This window comes from Phalangium opilio, unplaced genomic scaffold (assembly GCF_054372755.1).
Source record: "Phalangium opilio isolate 3A_F unplaced genomic scaffold, DU_Popi_V2 ptg001170l_1, whole genome shotgun sequence".
NCBI classification, from domain to species: domain Eukaryota; kingdom Metazoa; phylum Arthropoda; class Arachnida; order Opiliones; family Phalangiidae; genus Phalangium; species Phalangium opilio.
In genome coordinates, this window is record NW_028324255.1 from 10,652,256 (window position 1) to 10,673,184 (window position 20,929).

The window sequence follows — 20,929 nt, forward strand, 5'->3', positions numbered from 1 at the left end:
AAGTCAATGGCGTTCCTATTAGAGCTCCTCGCAGTTCTAGTTACAGAAATTCACCGTCTTTTATTGATGCTACCTTCATTTTAGAGGTGGGATCTCAAAGCTTTCCAAAACTACACAATTTTTTTAGAATTCCACCAATATTTGTTCCGGTAAAGATTCATCCCATTCCTAAACTAATGATGCAGAGCTGTTAAAACCATATTTTTCTTATAATCGGGTTTGGGTCTATGAATCCTAAGAGATCATTGATTTTGATGAAGACCTTCAAAACTGCTCTTTTTGTTATAATGACTGATGTGATTGAATCGAGCATTTTTTTAAATTGGAATAAAATTGTATCTAAACTCGTATTCCAGGTTAAGCCCAGAACAATAGAGTTGTGAGAATCCAGTTTGCAATATTCTTTTTTACACAACCTCCTTGTTGCCGTTTGTTTCTCTGGACTTTGGAATTTGATCGCCAGTTTCCTGAGTCTTTCATTATCTCTTCAGCTTTCGAAGTGTTGTCATTTGTTGCACCTTATGCCACGACATTACTACATAGTTATTATCATGAATCATTGCAAACTAAATTGTAACGGAATATCCGATAAGTTGGGATTTAAATTAGTTCCATTGAGAAGGCACTCATTTAGTGAAACGTTTCTCCTTACAATGCTTATTTTCGTCGTTGTTCGTTCGTATTCTCACCCCCCCCCCCGAATGGGGTAGGTGATATACCTTTTCCTGTATGCTCCATTCTTCTTGTTATCAGTGGTGCCGCCAGAATATTCTTTGGTATAAACTAAAGGTTTCTCACAGATATGAATACCCCTTTATTTTTGTTAAGAAAATTAAAGTACTCAATGTTTAAATTGCTTTATTCGAAAAATGAAAGCTGTCTCTTAGTAGACTTGCTAAACTACTCAATAATGGATGACGTGTCTTCTATCAGCTTATTTCTACAAGGGGGCCGTCGAGATAGGGGGCTAATTAGGTCAGTTTTCTCGGGGTACGGACCTTCTGGGGTGCTATCTTGATAGGGGCCCGTGATTTTGTCATTTTCTCCAGAGCCCGCATACTCTCTACCTTTAAGAATCCATAATTTTAATTTTAACTGAAGAAGCTTCTCATTAAATAGCAATAAAAGATGCATAGTGAGGGAGAAAAAATGTCTCGTGCGCCTCCTTTCTGTCACTGGAACAAAACAAAAGAAGCAATTCTTAAATATTTTGATCTCACAGCTCTTGCAATATTTGAAGCTTTTTATCACTGCCACAACGGTTTTGGAATCAAATGTAGTTTCAATAGAGAGAGTTGAAGAATACTGCAATTTGGAGTCCGAGGCCGAGTGGGAGAAACCAGAATCTCAACCGCCATCTGACTGGCCTCAACGAGGACAGATTGATTTCCATGAGTATAGCACCAGATATCGAGAAGGATTGGATTTGGTCTTGAAGGACATGGATGTCAGGATCAAGGCCGGGGAGAAGATAGGCGTGGTGGGGCGGACAGGAGCGGGAAAGTCGTCGATGACGTTAGCGCTCTTCCGTCTCATCGAGGGGGTCCGTGGTCACATCGTCATAGACGGAGTGGAAGTGGAGGGTTTGGGTTTGTGCGATCTGAGATCCCGGCTGACTGTCATCCCCCAGGAGCCCGTCCTCTTCTCGGGCACGCTCAGGCTCAACTTGGATCCGTTTGGGCAACAAGATGACCAGCTTCTGTGGGCGGCCCTCGAGCACTCGCATCTAAAATTATTCGTGACATCACTCGAGCAGGGGCTGGATCACCCCGTTGCTGAAGGAGGACAGAATCTGAGCGTCGGGCAGCGTCAGTTGGTCTGCTTGGCTCGTGCCTTGTTGAGGATCTCGAAGATCCTGATCTTGGATGAAGCGACGGCCTCCGTCGACATGGACACCGACTATCTCATTCAAGAGACCATCAAGAAGGAATTTAGCGACTCTACCATTATCACCATCGCGCACAGAATAAACACCATCTTGGACTACGACAAGTTAGTTTACCAACTTATTAAACCAGCTAAATAAGCTAAATTGTCGTTATTTTACTCTTCATAGGGTTATGGTTCTCGATCAGGGTCGAAATGTGGAGTTCGACTCTCCAAATGCTCTCTTGAAGAATGAACAATCAATTTTCTACGCTTTGGCCAAAGATGCCAACATAATCTAGATCACCGTTAAATTAAGCTAAGCTTTACGTTTAATGTTATGTACAGAAAACCTTTATCGCTTATTTTCTTACCAATAGAAAAACGTCACTTAATGTAGTTTAATTGAACTTTTGAGAGGTATAACAGAATATAAATAGCGAACTCATAATTTTCGCTATAGATATATTTGACAAACAATGTTCAGTAATTCAGCCTCAATTTTGTCTTGAAATAAAATGATTAACTAAATATTCATTTCCCAAGCGCATCAAGTATCTTATATCGTGGAAGCATATTTTTGAAACAGATCAGATTCCTTAGGCCTGTGCGAGTAATCGATAGGACTCGAAAGCTCGATCGAGCCTCGAGCCAAGTACTCGGCTCGAAGCTCGATAAGCAACTTTTGAAAGGCTCGACAAGTTTTCGAGCCTCAGAAAAAAGCTCGATAAAAGCTCGAGGACCAAGGCTTAAGGTTATCGAGGTTCAGTCAGCTGTCTGTGAGATTCTAGATTAGGTTAAAGGTCAAGAATTACCATCTAACACAATCTACTGAATGTTGAGACGCTGCAGTGACGCGCGAAATAGGCAATTATTCTGGTAGGTGCCTTTTTTGTAAGCCCACATTTGATTGGCCTAAGTTTTATTTGCACTTTTGAGCAAAGAAAAAAAATGAAAAATCATTCTTGACAGTTACCATCTGTTATAGCTCAAGGGATGTCCCGCTTCATGGGAGAGTTAATTATAAAATAAACGTAGTCGACTTTGTCTATTCCATAAGTAAAACATTCTTTATTGACGAACGCGCGAATACCGTTTACAAGTTATACATTCAGTTCGGACGAGGATGTCCTCTCTCTTTCAGTTCGCGTGGGGCTCTCCCCAAAACCTCTTCTTTCTCGAGCGGGTAGCCGCTTTCCCCTTTCAGTCCCCTAACTTCTTTCAAAACCAGTTCTATTTTTCTTTCTTTTTCTTTTTTACTATTTTCAAATCCTTCGCGCGAAAGTCAGTTTCCACAGCTCCCCACCATGAACATGTTGTCATGTTCATCCCTTAATTTTTAAATTTTTAACAATAAAACATATTCCATTCAATTATTACCCGACACCATTCTATGCATGCATGCAATATTAATATTTTAAACAACATTATCAAATTAAATTTTTACATTACAAATGAAAACATTTTTACTATAAAATAAAATCAAAGTTAGTTATTATATGAAAGTTTAAACATCTTAAAACGTTATCCCTTCTCTCTTTTTTTTTTTTTTTACTTAATTTCCAATAAACACACTTGATTTATTGGCCGTCGCACAGTTCCACCTGTGGCCAATTTTAGTTCTACTGAACGGATTATTCCGTCTCTTCCTACTTTAACGTCTTCAATTCGGGCCAGTTTCCATTTTTGTCTAGGCGCATTTTCATCGTCAAGTAAGACAACATCACCTTTCGTCGGGAAATACCGCGTTTCATGTGTTTTTAATTTGTGAGCCGTTTGTAATTCGCGTATGTATTCTTTCTTCCATCTGTTCCAGTACCGATCTGTAATATTTTGTTGGTAGGCCAATCTTCTTTTCAACTCGTTCGCTTTCGTTACGCCCTTTTCTCCACGAGATTGAAATGGAGGAAGGCACGTAAGTCTCTCTCCTATCAGGAAATGTCCTGGGGTCAAGGGTACTGGGTCGTCAGGGTCCGAATAGGTGTACGTCAGTGGTCGTGAATTTAAAACGGCTTCTATCTCTCCTAATACTGTCGTTATTTCTTCAAACCTTAATAAGGCTCTTCCCAAAATTTTTCGAAGAGGTAATTTTACGGAGGCTACGAGGCGTTCGTAAAATCCTCCCCACCATGGGCCTCGTTCCACGATATATTTCCATTCTATTCTGTAATTGGCGAAAAACGCCTTAACCGTTTCGCTCTTGGTATTTGTCCAAAGAGTCGCTATTTCCTTTTCTGCTCTTTTAAAAGTCTTCGCGTTGTCCGAGTATACAACGCTCGGTATTCCTCTTCGTGAGATAAATCTTTTGAACGCCATTAAAAAATATTCTGAAGTTAAATTAGAAACTAGTTCTAAATGAACGGCGCGTGTATTCGCGCATGTGACGAGAAGTATATAACTTTTCATTGTTTCTTTGTTGTCTCTGTAAAAGATCGGTCCAGCGAAGTCCAATCCAACGATTTCAAAGGGTCTTGATATCAGAAGTCTATCCTTCGGAAGAGGCGCTGTTTTCGGTATACAATGATTTAGTTTCCATCGCCGGCAAATCCAACATCTACTAACACAGTTTTGGCGAGTAATCTTCCTTTTATTACCCAAAGCCTTTCTCGAACTTGAATGAGGGTGTCCGGAACACCACTGTGAAGAACCGTCTGATGTGCAATCTTCATCTGTAGCTCGGAGTATTTATGGGCATAAGGTAGAATAATTGGATGTTTTTCGGCGTAACTAAATGACGATTTATGAAGTCTTCCGCCTAATCTCATCAATCCTTTATCATCAAGGAACGGATCTAATTCAGCTATGCTTGGGTTTCTAATTCTTTCTTTGTTTTGGATTTGCTTCATTTCAACAGCGAAATGTTCAGTTTGCACTGTTTTTGTCCAATATTCTTCAGCCTGATTAAGTTCTTGTGTCTCTAATGGTCCTTTAACCTTCGTCATTGGGTGTCTCGCGTTATGTACGAATCTTCTTATCCAAGCCGTGACCCTTAACACTTTTCTCAAATCACTATAATTCTCTAAATTCAGGATTGGATGTCCAATTTTCAGAGCTGCGTTAAGGTTGGTCGCAGTTTCCTTTTTCTTACTTTCGCTTTCTATTATTTCGTTTTCTTCCTTGGTTTTGGGTACGCTGGGTGGCCAGTCTTCTTCGCGAGACTGAAGCCATGGCGGTCCTTGCCACCATGCTTTCTTTTCTTTTAAATCAGTAATTGTTAATCCTCTGGTTAAACAATCGGCCGGATTTTCAATTCCTTTGCATATTTTCCATGATTGGGGCTCCGTTAGTCTCTGTATCTCTCCTACGCGATTAGCCACAAATGGCTTCCATTTTCGGGTGTGTCCCTTTATCCAATAGTAGGTTGTGGTTGAATCTGTCCAAAGGTGTACCTTGGCCTTGTCTATTTCTAGAATAGGTCTAATCCTATTACTCAAACGGGCTCCAATCATAGCGGCAATCAATTCCAATTTAGGAATTGCTATGTTCTTTACGGGTGTTACTCTGGCTTTCGACGTTACAAAGTTGGTAACAATTTTTCCGTTTTCGTTGGTATAGCGTAAATACGCCACTGCCCCATACGCGTTTTCGCTCGCGTCGCAGAATATGTGCAACTGCTTGTCAGTTACAGTTTGATCTAGGGACTCTTCGAAATAGTATCTTGGCACCTGTATGTCAGGCAATTTGTCCAATTGGCTGTTCCATATTTTCCACTTTTCTGCGAGTTGAGGGGGCAATTCTTGGTCCCAATCCACTCCTTCTCTCCAAAGTGCCTGCATCAGAATTTTAATGATGATTGTAAAGGGCGTTATTAATCCTATTGGATCAAATACGCGTCCTGCGGCTTGTAACACGCTTCTTTTCGTATTCGAAACTGTCCTTACAAACTGGATAAGTCCAGTGGCTTCAAACGAAAACCGATCCTTTTCTGGACACCAGGAGAGGCCTAAAACCTTAGTATTGGTGTCATGATTTTGGAAAACGAGCTTTTCTTCTCTTCTCTGAGTTCCATCTAATTCTTGTCTTAAGGTTTTCGAATTCGTTTGGAATTTGTGTAGTGTCAGGTTAGCTCCTTTCATAATAGTGACAACTTCCTGGATTGTCTTTTTAGCTTCAAAGTCATCCTGTTCTCCAGAAATAAAATCATCCACGTACGTCTCCTTTTCGATTTTCAAACATGTTTTCGGATAGTCCGGTGCTTGAAGCTTAGCATGATGCCGTATGGTGGCGGCAAGCAGAAAGGGGCTACAGCTGAGACCAAACAATACTCTTGCAAATCGCCAGACTTTGATGTTTTCATGGTTGTCCATTTGATCCAAATCTTTTATCCAAAGGAATCGAACGAAATCCCGTTCTTCCGGTGCTATTGAAATTTGCAAGAACGCCTTTTGCATATCTGCGGTTATAGCCACTCGATATGTCCTAAATTTTAGGAGTATGTTATAGAGATCCGGGTTTAGGTTTGGTCCGGATTCGAGATAGTCGTTTAACGAAGCGGAATCGTTTTCTCTGGCTGATCCGTCAAATACTGGTCTGATTTTGGTTGTTATCCTATCTTTAACCACGGGATAATGTGGCAAATAAAATAGTTCGTTTTCCGGTTTATTGATCTCGGAGTCTGGTACTTCTTCTATTATACCTTGATCAGCGTATTCGCGAAGGATTCCGTCGTATTCTTCTAGCAGTTCTCTGTTGGAATGCAAACGGCGTAGCAAACCTTTGAGACGTTTTCTTGCCATGTGGTAAGTATCTGGTAAACAGCGCTCAGTTTTCTTCCAAGGGAATTTTACCTCGTACCGACCGTTTACCATTCGTAGACTGTCTTGGAACTCGTTCATCATTTCTTTATGGCCTTCATGTTCTGTTTCTTCGTTCTTTATTCCTATTGTGTCTAGTTCCCAGAGGGCCTTGAGCTCTTTTCCGACCACTTCTATCTCTGCAGTCGTCACGAAATTGACTGCTACTTCACTGCCTTTGACTGTTCGGTCTTGTTCGGGTCCAAGCAGTACCCATCCAAATTTACTTTCGTGCGCCACAAGCGAGTCTGATAATCTTAAATACCGTCCAGTCAGAGCGCGCCAATAGAAATCCGCTCCAATCAGCAGATCAATTTTCTGTTCTTCTTTTACATCAGATCTGGGATAATCGCCTAAGTTCAAACCTCTATTCTCCATCGTTTTCCTTATAGTTTTTCCTGGAACTTGAAGCCGTGCTCTACTAATCTCTGGAACTTCGACCGCGCTCATATGCAATGTTTGTTCATCAAACAAGCTTTTCAGAGTTAATTTGACTCTTTTACTGATCACCTGGGTTGGGGATCCTCCCAAGAAGACGTTAACATTTAACTGCTCTTCTCCTTCCTGTTCTAGTTCTAGTTTCTCAGATAGATCTTTTGAAATATAAGATCTATGTGCGGCGCTATCGAATAAACATCGAATTGTTTTTGATCCAGCAATTCCACAAACAGTTATATTTGCTGTTTGGAGTAAAAGCGATTCCGATTCTTCTTCCTTTTCAGCCACTACAGTGGTTGTCGTTTCAATCCTTTGTTTCGGTTCGGTTTCTTCTCTAGTATAGGCTTCTTTTGGTTCCTCTCTTCTCTGATCACGAGGTGTTCTCTTTTCTGAATCTTGGCAAAGAGAAGAGTGATGTCTTCGGTCGCAGAACTTGCAAGCTATATCTTCTTTGCAATACTTCGCGAGATGTCCCGGCTTCATACAGATATAGCAGCGTCCTTGTTTTCGTAGGATGTCCCTTTTCTTCTCCACATTAAGAGTTTTACATTCTTCAAAGGTATGATTTGTTCTTCGACAGAAAAGACATCTTGTTTGAGATACACTCGTCAAGGCTGCCGTGGAAAATGGTTTTGGTCTATATTCGACTTGACTGCGACGTTGGGGAGCTCTGGCTTCTGAATAGTGAGGTTTTGTTGCGGTTCCTCCGTCATGAGCGTTTGTAGTGTAAGCGCTTACTCGTTCTCTAGCCTCTACTTCTTCCCTTATGACTGTCAAGAGCTCTTTAATGTCCCATTCCATGTCACAGTCTCTTCTTCTGCTATACTCCAAGGTAACTTCCAGCGGAAGTAATTTCAAAATCAGAGGACACAATACTGGTCCATAGTATTGAAAATGGGTTCCCAAGGACTCCAATGACGTCACTTCTACTTCGCAGCGGTCATATAAATTTCTAAGACCGACGATATCGTTGGCCTTCTTTACTGGATCCAAGGAAAATAAATTCTGAATATGACCGTTTATTAACGCGTCCTTCCTTCCAAAACGTCGTTTAAGTAATCGAATTGCCTCGTTATAATTTTCTTCTGTTGCATCTAATTTTGAAATTGAGCTAGCAGCTGATCCTGTTAAAAACGATCGAAGGTACCCGAGTTTATGGGTAGCTGGCATAGGGGTATTGTGGATGGCCACTTCGTATCTAGACCAAAAATCCATCCATTTCGATAAATCTCCAGAGTACTTTTCTATTCTTAGCTCTGGCAGCTTCATCCCAAACCAGTTTTGAGGTGAAGGCGGTGGGAGATAACCACTAGTCATCGCTGTTAGTTGTTGGGGTGGGTGAAGAGAGCTAGCATGCGCGGCGCTCGTACCAGCCTGTGTCGTTGTCAAACCGGTCGTGGGGTTTGGTCCCCCTCCTGTTGTTACCCCTTGCAACAGCGTTGTAGATTGAAAAGTATGCGGTCCTGGCATACCAAGATTCCCCACTATAGGTTGTAAGAGCGGTTGGCTAGTTGGGGGTGGTCCCATAGGGGTAAAATTCGGAGATTGTATAGTGGGTCCGGTCGGCGTCAAAAATGGCGACGGATGTCTCGTCTCAACTGATAAAGGGGATAGCCCTCTCGCTTGGCCTTTTCTCATCTCTTCTAGGTTCTTATTAATTTTATCCCTTATCTTCCTTATAGCGTTGGAATAATGTTCCGATGTCGCTAATTCCAACCCCAATTCCTCTAAATCTTCGGCCTCATCTTGCAAGGCGTTATCTATTTCTTCTAATTTAGTTTCTTTAACTTTTAACTCACTAAGGTTGTCCAGGAGGCTGTCCTCATCGTACGTTAAATCCTTGAGGCTGTCCTCTATTCTTGAAAGCAATTTCGTAGTCGCTTGTCGACTGATCTTTCTTCTTTGCTTTATAGCATCCCATCTTGAAGGTTTTCCTCGTTTCTGTTGCGATTCTAAACTTGTCTGTTCCGTGTCCGCCATTTTCTCGTTCTAGTACTTTTTAGGGCGTTGTCCCGTTTCTGTGGTTCGGCCACTTCATTATCTAATTCCTAATCTAGTTCTCTTCTAACTTCTAATTCTTTTCTAATTTCCCGGGTTTCGGCACCAGTGTTATAGCTCAAGGGATGTCCCGCTTCATGGGAGAGTTAATTATAAAATAAACGTAGTCGACTTTGTCTATTCCATAAGTAAAACATTCTTTATTGACGAACGCGCGAATACCGTTTACAAGTTATACATTCAGTTCGGACGAGGATGTCCTCTCTCTTTCAGTTCGCGTGGGGCTCTCCCCAAAACCTCTTCTTTCTCGAGCGGGTAGCCGCTTTCCCCTTTCAGTCCCCTAACTTCTTTCAAAACCAGTTCTATTTTTCTTTCTTTTTCTTTTTTACTATTTTCAAATCCTTCGCGCGAAAGTCAGTTTCCACACCATCATTCAATTAAATGTAAACCCATCGAAGTAACTCCTCAAAATTACAAAATAATTTGGAAGAAGACTTTAGTTCTCCGGTAAAATATGATTTTGAAATTGGAGATATTGTTAGAATAAGCAAAAACAAAGGACTATTCGAGAAAGGATACGTTCCAAACTTTTAGGAAGAATTATTTCGAGTAATTAAAAGGATACCCGCAGCAGCCTAGGGAGCAATACCTGGACGCCCAGATTAGCCTGCACTGCCATTACGAACCTTCGAGGTTATTGTTCGGAAATATCATAATGGATTTGTAACGTGGAAATTATCATTTCTGTTCATTCCCTATCGTTACACTAGCTGTGAAACCATCTGGTCCGGGTGACCTACCTGTTCACTATTGGGAGGTGGTGCTAATGAAGAAACTGGACCAGTGAATCCAGGGTGTCTTTGGTTTCAGTTAAATTAATTAATGGTATATCGAATAAATAGTCAATATGGGGAAGTTACCATTTCAATTGACATTTAATATAAATGAATTATTAAGAATCATAAATAAAAAATATTACACTTAATAAACAAAATAAATAAAACTAAAATTTGAAGCGCTTCTTAGTTTAAGAAAAGGGGCACTCTTTGTTTGGAGTGTTTGAGGCCTCATTGTGTTAGATGTATTAGAATGATCTTAAAGATATTACTTAAGATATTACACTTAGGCTTCTCAAGCCACATTAATTAAACTTAAATTGTACTTTACGTGAAGTGACGTCTTTTAATGTCCTCGTCGGGTTGATCCCGAATGATGGGTCCGTAAGTACGGCGGCACGCGCACACACATGATACACGAAAGGTAATTAGTTCTTAATTAGTTCGGGCGCGATTATTTCACGTCCCATTGCTGGGTTTTGTTGGTTTCGCGTTGCAGAGCGATTTCTCCTTATCGGAGTTTATATTCTCCTAATTTTGAACTCGCGTTCCCGACATAAGCTTTTAACCATTTTTTCTTTAAATCGTCGTTGCTTTAAAGTTCAAGCGAACCATCTCGGCCGATGGGTCAGGAGCGAGAAAGTTAGTCCTCTCGCTTTTTCTTTTTACCCTTTCGGTTTTTGGGCAAGTCGTTGACGCCAACGATGACGTCGGGGGTTTTTTATTTGCTATACATTGATTTTAGTTGAAATGGTAACTTTCCATACAGGGGGACAGTGATTTTTGAAAAAGGGATTAGAACGGGAGTTAGGGAAGCCCTGGCCAGTAACTTTCCTAGATCTCCCGGACCACCAGGGTTGACAGCTACCACGCCTGAACCATGGTCAGCATTGAATAGACGTGAAGTGTGTTTGTGTTGTGAGAAGAGGAAGAATATTAAAATTTAAGTATCGAATTGGAATTAGTATAATTTAGCGTTACAATCCTCCCCAACTTAATGTCGAACGTCCTCGTGCGACCAACGTTACAATCGCGACCAACGTTACCACCTACCCCAAGAATGCCACTAGGAACGAATAAGAGGCATAACCATAAACTAATAAGCTAGCTCAACAAAAAATTATTGGGGGTAACATAAAAAAAAATTTAATTGGACGGGCGTGATCAAGACCCTGACCATGACATGAAATAAAAAAAATCTAGAATAGGGGAATAACAACTGAACCCATTTCAATATATACAGGTGCACCAAATAAAACAAACTTGCGCAATCATACAAAAACAAAACATAACGGAGAGCATTCATACTTGATTTGACTCTGCCAGTTAAGGGATCCCTGGGACGCAATGTGCGACCACCATATTTAACAGGTACCTCGTCTTCATCATCCTGAACCGCAGTGGGGTCAGAACTGGACGAATGAAAATCACTAGCCTGAAGGTTTAAATCCTTACGCTCGACGAATGGCTTTAATTGCGAAATGTGATAAGTTCCATAGAGGACTTTCTTGCTATCTACAGTTTCTAACCTATAGGTACGGGCGCTAAGCTTTTGGCTTATCTTATAAGGGCCTTCGTATTTTTCGTCTAATTTGGCTGCAAAGTTTTCAGCCGCATGGGACAGATGGTGAGTTCTTTCGAGCACTAGCTCGCCCTCCTCCATCTCAAAATCGCGATGACGTTTGTCATAATTTGACTTTTGCCTAATTTGGGCCTTTTTGACGTTCTCATATGCTTGCTCCAAAGCTTTTTGTACTTTTGGGAAGACTTTGAGGCCGTAGGTATTTGCGGCATCGTCAGAGACAGAATTGGCGGGGTTTGCAGGGGTTAAAACGCTGTACGCGGTACGAATCTCCCTACCAAACATTAACTCTGCGGGACTAAAACCCGTGGAGTCCTGAACAGCGGTACGAATGGCCATAGCATATTGGTTGAGCCCTTCGTCCCAGTCTTGATGATTGTCCGTGACAAAAGAAGCAATCATGGTTCCAATGGTTTGATTGAACCTTTCTTTTAAGTTTTCCTGTGCGTGATATAGGGAAGTAAATCTTTGCTTGATACCAAGCTTGTGAAACACGCTGGCAAATATTTTACCCGTAAATTGTTTTCCATTATCGCTGACCACCGCAGACGGTAGACCGAATCGCGAGAAAACATCGTCGATAAGATGTCGGACAATGGGTTTTGTGGTGGCGGCACGGAGTGGGAACATTTCCACCCACTTGGTGAGGTAATCAGAAATTACGAGTATATAATTATATCCCCTTTTGCTACGAGGATATGGACCTTTCAAGTCGAGTGAGATAACATCCCAAGGGTTAACAACGTTACTACTCTGCATTAGGCCTGCCGGAAGTTGGCGTGGAATTTTGTGCTTTTGGCACACGGTACAGGAAGTACAGTATTTTAGGATATCCTTCGTCATTCCATACCAGACGAAGTGACTTTGAATTCGCTTGATGGTTTTCTTGGAGCCCAGATGACCGGCGGATTGCAGATCATGGCTTAAGTATGGGATCCTTGGCTTTAAGGCATCCGGAACCAAAATTTTATAAGGGTTAGAACCCGTTTTTTCCCGTGTCTTTATACAGAATCTCATTCTGGAAATCGCATAATGGGGCGTTCCTTTCAATCCAAGCCCTGAGTTTAGGGTCGTTTGGTAAGTTATTGTCGTTCAAATAGGAGATCAGGGGTCCTAAATTTGGATTTTGTGAATGGGTTGTGATAATTTCATCCGTATCGTATATTAAAATGGGTAATTTACTGGAATTCGTGGCAGATATGGCCGATACTTGACCTATGTGACAAGGATTATCATTATTCTCGGGAATGCGAGATAAAGCGTCGGCGACGATATTGTCTTTTCCGGGTACGTGTTTGATGGTGAAATCGTACGCTTGGAGACGGCTATTCCACCTTGAGAATTTCCCGGTAGGGTCAGGGGCCTTATGGAGCCTTCGCAGCGCGCTATGATCGGTATATATTTCAAAATGAGTGCCGTCTATATACGGACGGAACTTTTCCACCGCGAATAAAACTCGTAAAAAAAAAAGACATTCCCTTTCCGTCGTTGAATAATTCTGCTCAGCGGTACTGAGTGACCTACTGGCATAGTGAATGACGTGTCGTTTGCCTTCAATTACTTGAGACAGAACCGCCCCTAGCCCAACTAGAGACGCGTCACAATGAATGATAAACGAGTGGTTGTAATCTGGTGAGCTCAAGATAGGAGCCTCGGATAAAAGTGATTTTAGCGCATTGAAGGCGAGCTCTTGATTCTGTCCACCTGACGTCTTTCTGTAATAACGTATTTAAAGGATTCGCTATTTTTGCAAAAATTTTAATGAAACGCCTATAATAGGACGCCAATCCTAAGAATCTACGTAACTGACGCACGTTTTTAGGCGTGGGGAAGTATTTCATAGACTCCGTCTTGCTAGGGCAACTTTAATACCGTCATAATTTACCACGTGCCCCAAAATACGGCACTCTTGTTGACAAAACTGCGTTTTTGAAGCCTTAACGGTGAGTCCGGCGTTTGACAACCGATGGAAGACTTCTTCTAACGTGGCTAAATGTTTTTCGAAGGTTGATGACGCGATTATGATATTGTCCAGGTACGCGCAAACTCCTGAACTACTTAAATCAACAAAGAGGTTATTAACCATTCTTTGAAAGGTTGCGGGGGCACACGTTAACCCGAACATAAGTACCTTGGGTCTAAAGAGACACCTATGGGTTACAAACGCGGCAATGTCCCTATGGTGCTCGTGCAGTGGCACCTGCCAGTATCCACTGCGCATGTCTAAAGTCGTGATATATTTGGGGTTTCGAATCGACTCCAATATATCGTCGATCCGGGGGAGAGGATAAGCATCCTTTCTAGTTATTGAATTAATTTTACGGTAATCTATGCACATATGAGACTCGTCTGAGTCTTTCTTTGGGATTAATATAACAGGAGACGACCATGGACTATTAGAGGGTTCTATAATATCCTGTGCCAACTTGTCGTCGATTATTTTATCTAATACTTCTCGCTTAACGGGGGATAGGCGGTAAGGGGCGCTAGATATAGGGATACTATCACCCACATCAATGTAGTGTTCTACAGCTTGCGTTCTCCCAGGAACCAAAGAAAAAATTGTCTGATATTTAGAAACTAACGCTCTTAATTGTGTTTGTTTGGCAAACCCTAAAGGGGAAGTTCCAAGTGCCGCATGGATGGAATCCAATTTTTGCTGACTGAACTCTCTGATTTCATTTCTTCAGCCAATAAAAATTAATGGCATTAAAAACGTTTTCGCGGGTTATTTCGTAAGTGCCAAGGTAGGTGATTCTTAAATAGTTCCACTTGGTGGTAAAAGTTACGTCGCGTGAAACGGATTTATTTACTCACTATTCCCCTTCAGAAGTTGGGCAAGTTGATACAACTTTTTGACACATATAGACATATCATTTAGTTAGATTTTCTGAGAGAGCCTTAAATTTTCCCACGTTCTTTAAAAAATTCTCAAAATTGTTTTCCATTATTCTTTCAGAAAAATGCTTTAACTAATCCAGCGTTTGCGGAAGCAATAAAGCGGGCAGAAGCGCATCCATATTCGTGTTACCAAGAATTCAGAAAAATAGAGAAATGATCTGAAATTCACTCGGGAATCGAAAATCGAGAAACATTTTACATTTCAGTGGACGAGTAATTAAGACCATATATGCCAAGACCGGAAATAGCAACATGAAACTAAGCAAACCTTTAATGATAACCTAATAGTCGATGTGTTTTAATCAAAGCATTTCCACAACTCTGATTCAGACCGTCAACTGAACGTTAGTATCAATATGAAGATTTGGGTGTGTGATAGTATACAGCTAATAGCAATCATTTTACCCTCATATATCACATGTTAATTTCTGTGCTGGTTTTGTGGGACAGGCTTCGTCACACCGCATAGCTTTCGACCCCGTTCAACCTGTTATTTCATTGGTTACTAACAACGCGAGGTAAGGCGTTGCGAGATAGATTATTTGATAGGTTTATAAGTCGTCAGACCTAATGATGAGTTTAGCTCGCCCCACAAAATTCGCCTAAATATGTTGAGAAAATGGTTACACAATGATTCTAATTAGCTTTATGTTTTCCTGTTAGCATTAAATTCCTAAATATTCAGATTGCGCCAATTTACTGAAGGTGACTGTTTCGTGGATCTGAAACAATCTTTCAATTCGGAGATGCATCCTTGTCAGAAAACGGAAACACCTGATGAATTCGTTGAAATCAACGTGTACGCTTCCATGATCATTTTACGTGTCTGTCTCTTAGGATTTTCTGCAACACTAATCAGTCTCATACTTAAATATGTTTTGATTATGTTTGTTTTAAAAGATTTTTAAAAGCATGATTCCACTAGCTTCGGGTATTTTAAAACTTGGTTTTTATTCAATCCCAGTTGCATTAAAATTCGTCAGTCGCAAAAGAATTGTGAAACTGTAGCCTATAACTTCTGAATCTTAATAACGTTTTGCAAAATAGTGTGTGCGATTACAGTTGTCAATAATACAAGATGTAACATTTTTGAATTCTGTGTGGTTCATTTATGGTTAGCACTGATTTGAAAAAGACAGTACGACGGTTTCCCAGCTTTAATCTTATAATTCTTGTTAAAATATTGAAACGCTTGGATTATAAAAATATTTAATACAGTTTTATCAAAACTTCTGATGCTTTAGTTATTCGCACTACAAATATGTACATTTCATGACTCAAGTAACATATTCTTTTTAAAGAAACCAAACTGTTACTCTCATCTTAAAGCTCATGCGTATTGAAACACAATTACATTTTGATTTAAAAGAGAGTAGTGATGATTAAGTGCACCTGAACATGAATATCGTTTTATACATCACAATTTTCCGAAATTCACTGAAAATCAGGGTTGTTTGATTTAAATCAGTTTGATTTAAATCACTGATTTAAATCAAGCGATTTTTTTAAAAAAATCATTTGATTTAAATCAAGCGATTTTTTTAAAAAAATCATTTGATTAAAATCAAGAATATATTTTTATTTTTAAAAAATGTTTTCTAAGATTCCAAGAAGTAGTCTAGGAAACTCGAAAAGAAACTTAACTAGAAAAGACCTAAAATTAAAAATAATCATGGTTTTGGTATATTTCAATGTAAGTTTTTCGAAGAGCTCCAGTTTGTCTTGCTGGAAAGGCTAGGAAATGAAATAGCGGTCAAGCTAGTTTTTTATACAAGCATTTGAATATTAATAATATCCAATAGCTGCTTAAATGTCATGATTATTTTGCTTTTGGTTACTTTTGACTCAAAAGTTTTCATGTTGGTAATTTACTACCTATTAGTTCAATAAAAATCAAAAAAATCAAATAAATCAATTAAAATCAAAAAAATCCGATTTAAATCAAAAAAATCCGATTTAAATCAAAAAAATCAATTTTTTTCATTTTTTTGAAAAAATCAAAAAAATCAACAACCCTGCTGAAAATTAATTTTATTTATTATAGAACAAGTTAGCCTAAAATGCGCTAATCCATCTATCAAGTATGTGGTATCAAACTTCGAACCGGGAACAACACCGGTAGATATAACAGAATACTTGGACAGCATTGGAATAAATATAATAGACATTCAGCAACAAGAAGGAACTGAGTGGAACGCCTCATTCATAATTAGTACAAGAAGATGCGACCAGGAAAGGATACAAAGCAAGCGCACATGGCCGTTAGGGATTAGGGCACGAAGATACAGTATTCAACGGAAGGCAGCAGACAGACAGGAAAATAAGGAGGCAAATACAAACAATTTCAACCAACAATGACAAATCCCTGCAACACCGAACTCACATTACCCAAAAGGACTTAGAATTGGACACCTGAATGTGAGAGGAATAGGGCAGAAGTTAGACGATTTAAGAGTGATCCTCGAGAACCATGATATTGGAATAATGGGCATAACAGAAATCTGGATCAAAAACGAAGCACCAGATTTTATATACCAAATAGAGTGCTACAATCTTTTACGAATCGACAGAGGCACAAAAAGAGGTGGAGGCGTATGCCTATATTATAAGGACCATCTAAAAATAGAAAAATATATACCACTGGCGGAACAAATGGAAGACTCTAAATTAGAGGCTCTATGGACAATAGTCATAGAGCCAAAGTCCCCAAAATTTATCGTCGGCATAATATATATCCCTCCAAGTGCGAAGCATGAAGCAACAATATACGACTTGAGAAGACAAATAGATGAAATAACTGACAAGTATGGAGCTGAGATGATAATACTGGGTGACACCAACTGTGATAAGATGAAACCAAAACCAGAGCCAAAAACGAAGCTATTAACAACGACCCTCGCGGAATTTAAGCAACTCATAGAACAACCGACCAGAATTACCCTCACCTCGCAGACATTAATAGACCATGTATATACGAACATACCCACTAGAATAATCTCCACAAAAATAATAAGAATGAGCATCTTGGACCAAGACCTGACAATGATAACGAGGAAAAGAAAATGCCCCAAGTTAATCAAAGAGTTAAAGGAGATTAGACAATTAAATAAACTAAACCCTATGTCCTACGTCACGGAATTAAATGACCGCCTAAATAATATGCCAGATAACGTAACGACCCGCCAGAAAATAAATAATTTCTATACAATATTAAAGGAAACACTGGACATACATGCGCCTAAACGTAGAAAATACATAATAGTAAAGAACGCGCCATGGATAGACGCAAGAATCAAACACATGATGCACATAAGGGATATATACAAAACTAAATCGAAAGCCAGTAATCGCACGGAGCACTTCCATCAATGCTACGCCCAACAAAGAAACCTTGTCAATAAAACAATCCGAAACAACAAAAAGACCCACTTCATAAATAAAATCAAAGATACTAAAGGAAATAGGTCTAAGGCTCTCTGGAAAACCCTAAAGCCATACATGGAAAATAAAAGAAGCAAACCCATAACAGAACTCAAGAAACACAGAGAGGTACATGTGACGCCACAGAAAATAGCGGAAGTAATGAACACTCACTTCCTCTGAACTGTAGATGAAATCATGGGAGCCCAAACAAGGCAAAATGGGATAGTAAAAATACCAACTCCTGACCTGTACGATCAGACTAGCACTCTAAACTCATATCAAACTACGACTGAGAAAGAAGTCCTACTTCTTATAAATGGAATAAGGAACAATCGTGGAGAAGGACCCGAGCTTCTTCCACCTGCAATCATTAAGAACACGGGAATCTTGACGGCTAAATATATAGCAAAGATAGTCAATGAGACAATAGAGAATGGCTTATTCCCGGAGCCATGGAAGTTAGCAAGAATAGTGCCAGCCCAGAAAGGAGGCGATACTAAAAATCCCGAGACATACCGACCACTATCAGTACTTGACATCATTAGTGGTATTGCAGAAAAAATTATCAACAAGCAACTAAATGAATACCTTAAAAAGAATGAACTGTTAGCAAGCAGTCAGGGTTCCGAACAGGTCACTCAACTATACACTCAATATTGGACCTGTACGAAAATATAATCGGCAGGCTTGCAAAAAACAATATGTCATTGTACTATTCGTGGAACACTCAAAAGAATTCGATACTGTGCGACAGGAGACCTTATTGCTGCAGTTACAAGGATGTGGAATACAGGGAAAGGCTCTCGAGTGGCTCACGTCGTACCTGAGTAACAGACAACAAAAAACCGGCATTAATGGCCACATCTCCACGAAACAAACCGTCAAGCACCGAGTCCCGCAAGGAAGCGTGCTCGGCCCGATGCTGTTCAACGTATACACCCGAGGAATACATGAGAAGGCCAAACACACAGACTCCAACGACTACGCGGATGATGATGCAACAATCACCTCACACATAGACCTACATACGGCAATAACTAACTTGGAAGAAGATCTCAAAACACTCGAAACTAACCTCCAAAGCTTGGGCTTAATTATGAACAAAACAAAAACAAAATTTATGATACTGACCCCGACCAGAAAGCAAAGAGATAAAACAAAATTTATAGATAAAGTGTCAATAAATAACGAAAACATCGGCCGAGTCAAGGAATTCAAGTATCTAGGAATATGGCTAGATGAAGATCAAATGTTTGAAAAACATGTAGCGTACCTGCATAACAAAGTACGACAACGAGTATGGATACTAAAGCCACTCCAAACTTCGTTAGACACAAACACTAGGGCTCGGGGTTTTTTTGATCGATTTTTTCGAAAAATACGATTAACTACAAATAATCGAAAACTATTCAGAAGTTTATTCGTTTAAACAATACAACAATTTTAGATGATATTTTTTGAGATTGAATAAGATTTTAACTGACAAATGTATTCAATCGACAAAATTTTCCGAAAAAAAATTATGTAGAAAAAAGGGTCGTACTCTACGTTCGGTTAAATTAAAAATATTTTCTATTTTCTAAATCCACTTGCTTTGAAGTTTAACTTTAAGCGTAATATTTTGATATTTAAGCTTTGTAAAAAATATCTAAATCATTTTTTTGTAGTATACATTCATCTGGAATACTGTCACTATTATTTTTTATCAGAATTTAACATGTATATGTTTTTCTCCGTATCAGTTATTTATGATAAGATGGCCTAACTCACTTATTGTTACTATCTTTTCGATAAAACCCAATTCCAAAAAGCCATAGTTATTACGTTAGTGGACTATATGCTTATATCCCAATGGATAGAATCCGTTGGGCAGAATTTCATTCGACAGAAATCCCATTCGGCCGAAAATCCCATTCGACAGAAATCCCATTCGGCGGAAAATCCCATTCGACAGAAATCCCATTCGGTCGGAAATCCCATTCGACAGAAATCCCATTCGGTCGGAAATCCCATTCGACAGATTGGTCATGTGAATGAAATCATTAAGTACAAGAAGAGAATCCAACCGTACATGGGGTAAGCAGCCATTCTCGTTCTGCCAAGAGCCAACGCTAGAGGTAGTGAACGATGACTGGCGTCGCTTTTTGGCCCAAGCTTGAAGCTGCTGTTAACGACGATTCCGGCTTATTTATGGAATAAATGAATTCGTCTATATCCGATTCCACACACCGAACCTAACCAAACATAACCTAACCTAACCTAACCTAACCTAACCTAACCAAACCAAACCAAACCAAACCTAACCTAACCTAACCTAACCTAACGTAACCTAACCAAACCTAACCAAACCAAACCAAACCTAACCAAACCAAACCGAACCGAACCAAACCGAACCGAACCGAACCGAACCTAACCGAACCGAACCGAACCTAACCAAACCAAACCAAACCTAACCTCACCTAACCTAACCTAACCTAACCTAACCTAACCAAACCTAACCTAACCTAACCTCACCTAACCTAACCTAACCTAACCTAACGTAACCTAACCTAACCAAACCTAACCTAACCTAACCAAACCAAACCAAACCAAACCTAACCTAACCCAACCTAACCTGACCTGACCTGACCTGACCTGACCTGACCCGACCTGACCCGACCTGACCTAACCTAACCTAACCTAACCTAACCTAACCTAACCTAACCTAACCTAACCTAACCTAACCTAAGCTAAGCTAAGCTAAGCTAAGCTAACCTAAGCTAACCTAACCTAACCTAACCTAACCTAACCTAACCTAACCTAACCCTAGGCCAACCTAGAAAATAAGAATATTTTGGAAAAGGCCCATGTTTATTTTCAAAGACCTTAATTAATATAGCATTATAAAATGCGAAATCGCACCAATGGGATATTCGCTCCAACGAGACTTCTGTCCAACAGGAATGGGAAGTCTGCTCAATGGGAATACGATAAAATGCGAAATCGCGCCAATGGGAAATTCGCTCCAACGAGACTTCTGTCCAACAGGAATGGGAAGTCTGCTCAATGGGAATTAGGTCCATTGGGAACAGCCGGCTAGCTTCGGTCAATTA

General features: G+C 40.0%; 3 protein-coding genes across 3 annotated transcripts in view; 1 reads left to right on the forward strand and 2 right to left on the reverse strand.

The window, feature by feature from the left end:
• The window catches only part of LOC149587221 (ATP-binding cassette sub-family C member 2-like), a 47,635-nt gene extending 45,354 nt beyond the window's left edge, over positions 1-2,281 (forward strand). Inside the window, exons 10-11 of the mRNA XM_089863525.1 lie at positions 1,223-1,992; positions 2,057-2,281. Of these exons, the coding sequence (XP_089719651.1) occupies positions 1,223-1,992; positions 2,057-2,168 (882 nt within the window). The 3' untranslated portion in view covers positions 2,169-2,281. The remainder of the gene's footprint in view (positions 1-1,222; positions 1,993-2,056) is intronic.
• Positions 2,282-3,417: 1,136 nt separating this feature from the next.
• Positions 3,418-4,182, reverse strand: LOC149587222 (uncharacterized). Its single transcript, XM_089863526.1, has one exon. It carries the CDS (start codon positions 4,180-4,182, stop codon positions 3,418-3,420), a length of 765 nt encoding a protein of 254 aa, XP_089719652.1.
• A 209-nt stretch (positions 4,183-4,391) lies between these two features.
• On the reverse strand, positions 4,392-9,077 carry LOC149587223 (uncharacterized). Its single transcript, XM_089863527.1, has one exon. It carries the CDS (start codon positions 9,075-9,077, stop codon positions 4,392-4,394), a length of 4,686 nt encoding a protein of 1,561 aa, XP_089719653.1.
• Positions 9,078-20,929: the final 11,852 nt, after the last annotated feature.

Excerpts from the sequence above, each read along its gene's own strand:
- LOC149587222 (XM_089863526.1), bottom strand. The coding sequence starts at position 4,182 with ATGGCGTTCAAAAGATTTATCTCACGAAGAGGAATACCGAGCGTTGTA.
- LOC149587223 (XM_089863527.1), bottom strand. The coding sequence starts at position 9,077 with ATGGCGGACACGGAACAGACAAGTTTAGAATCGCAACAGAAACGAGGA.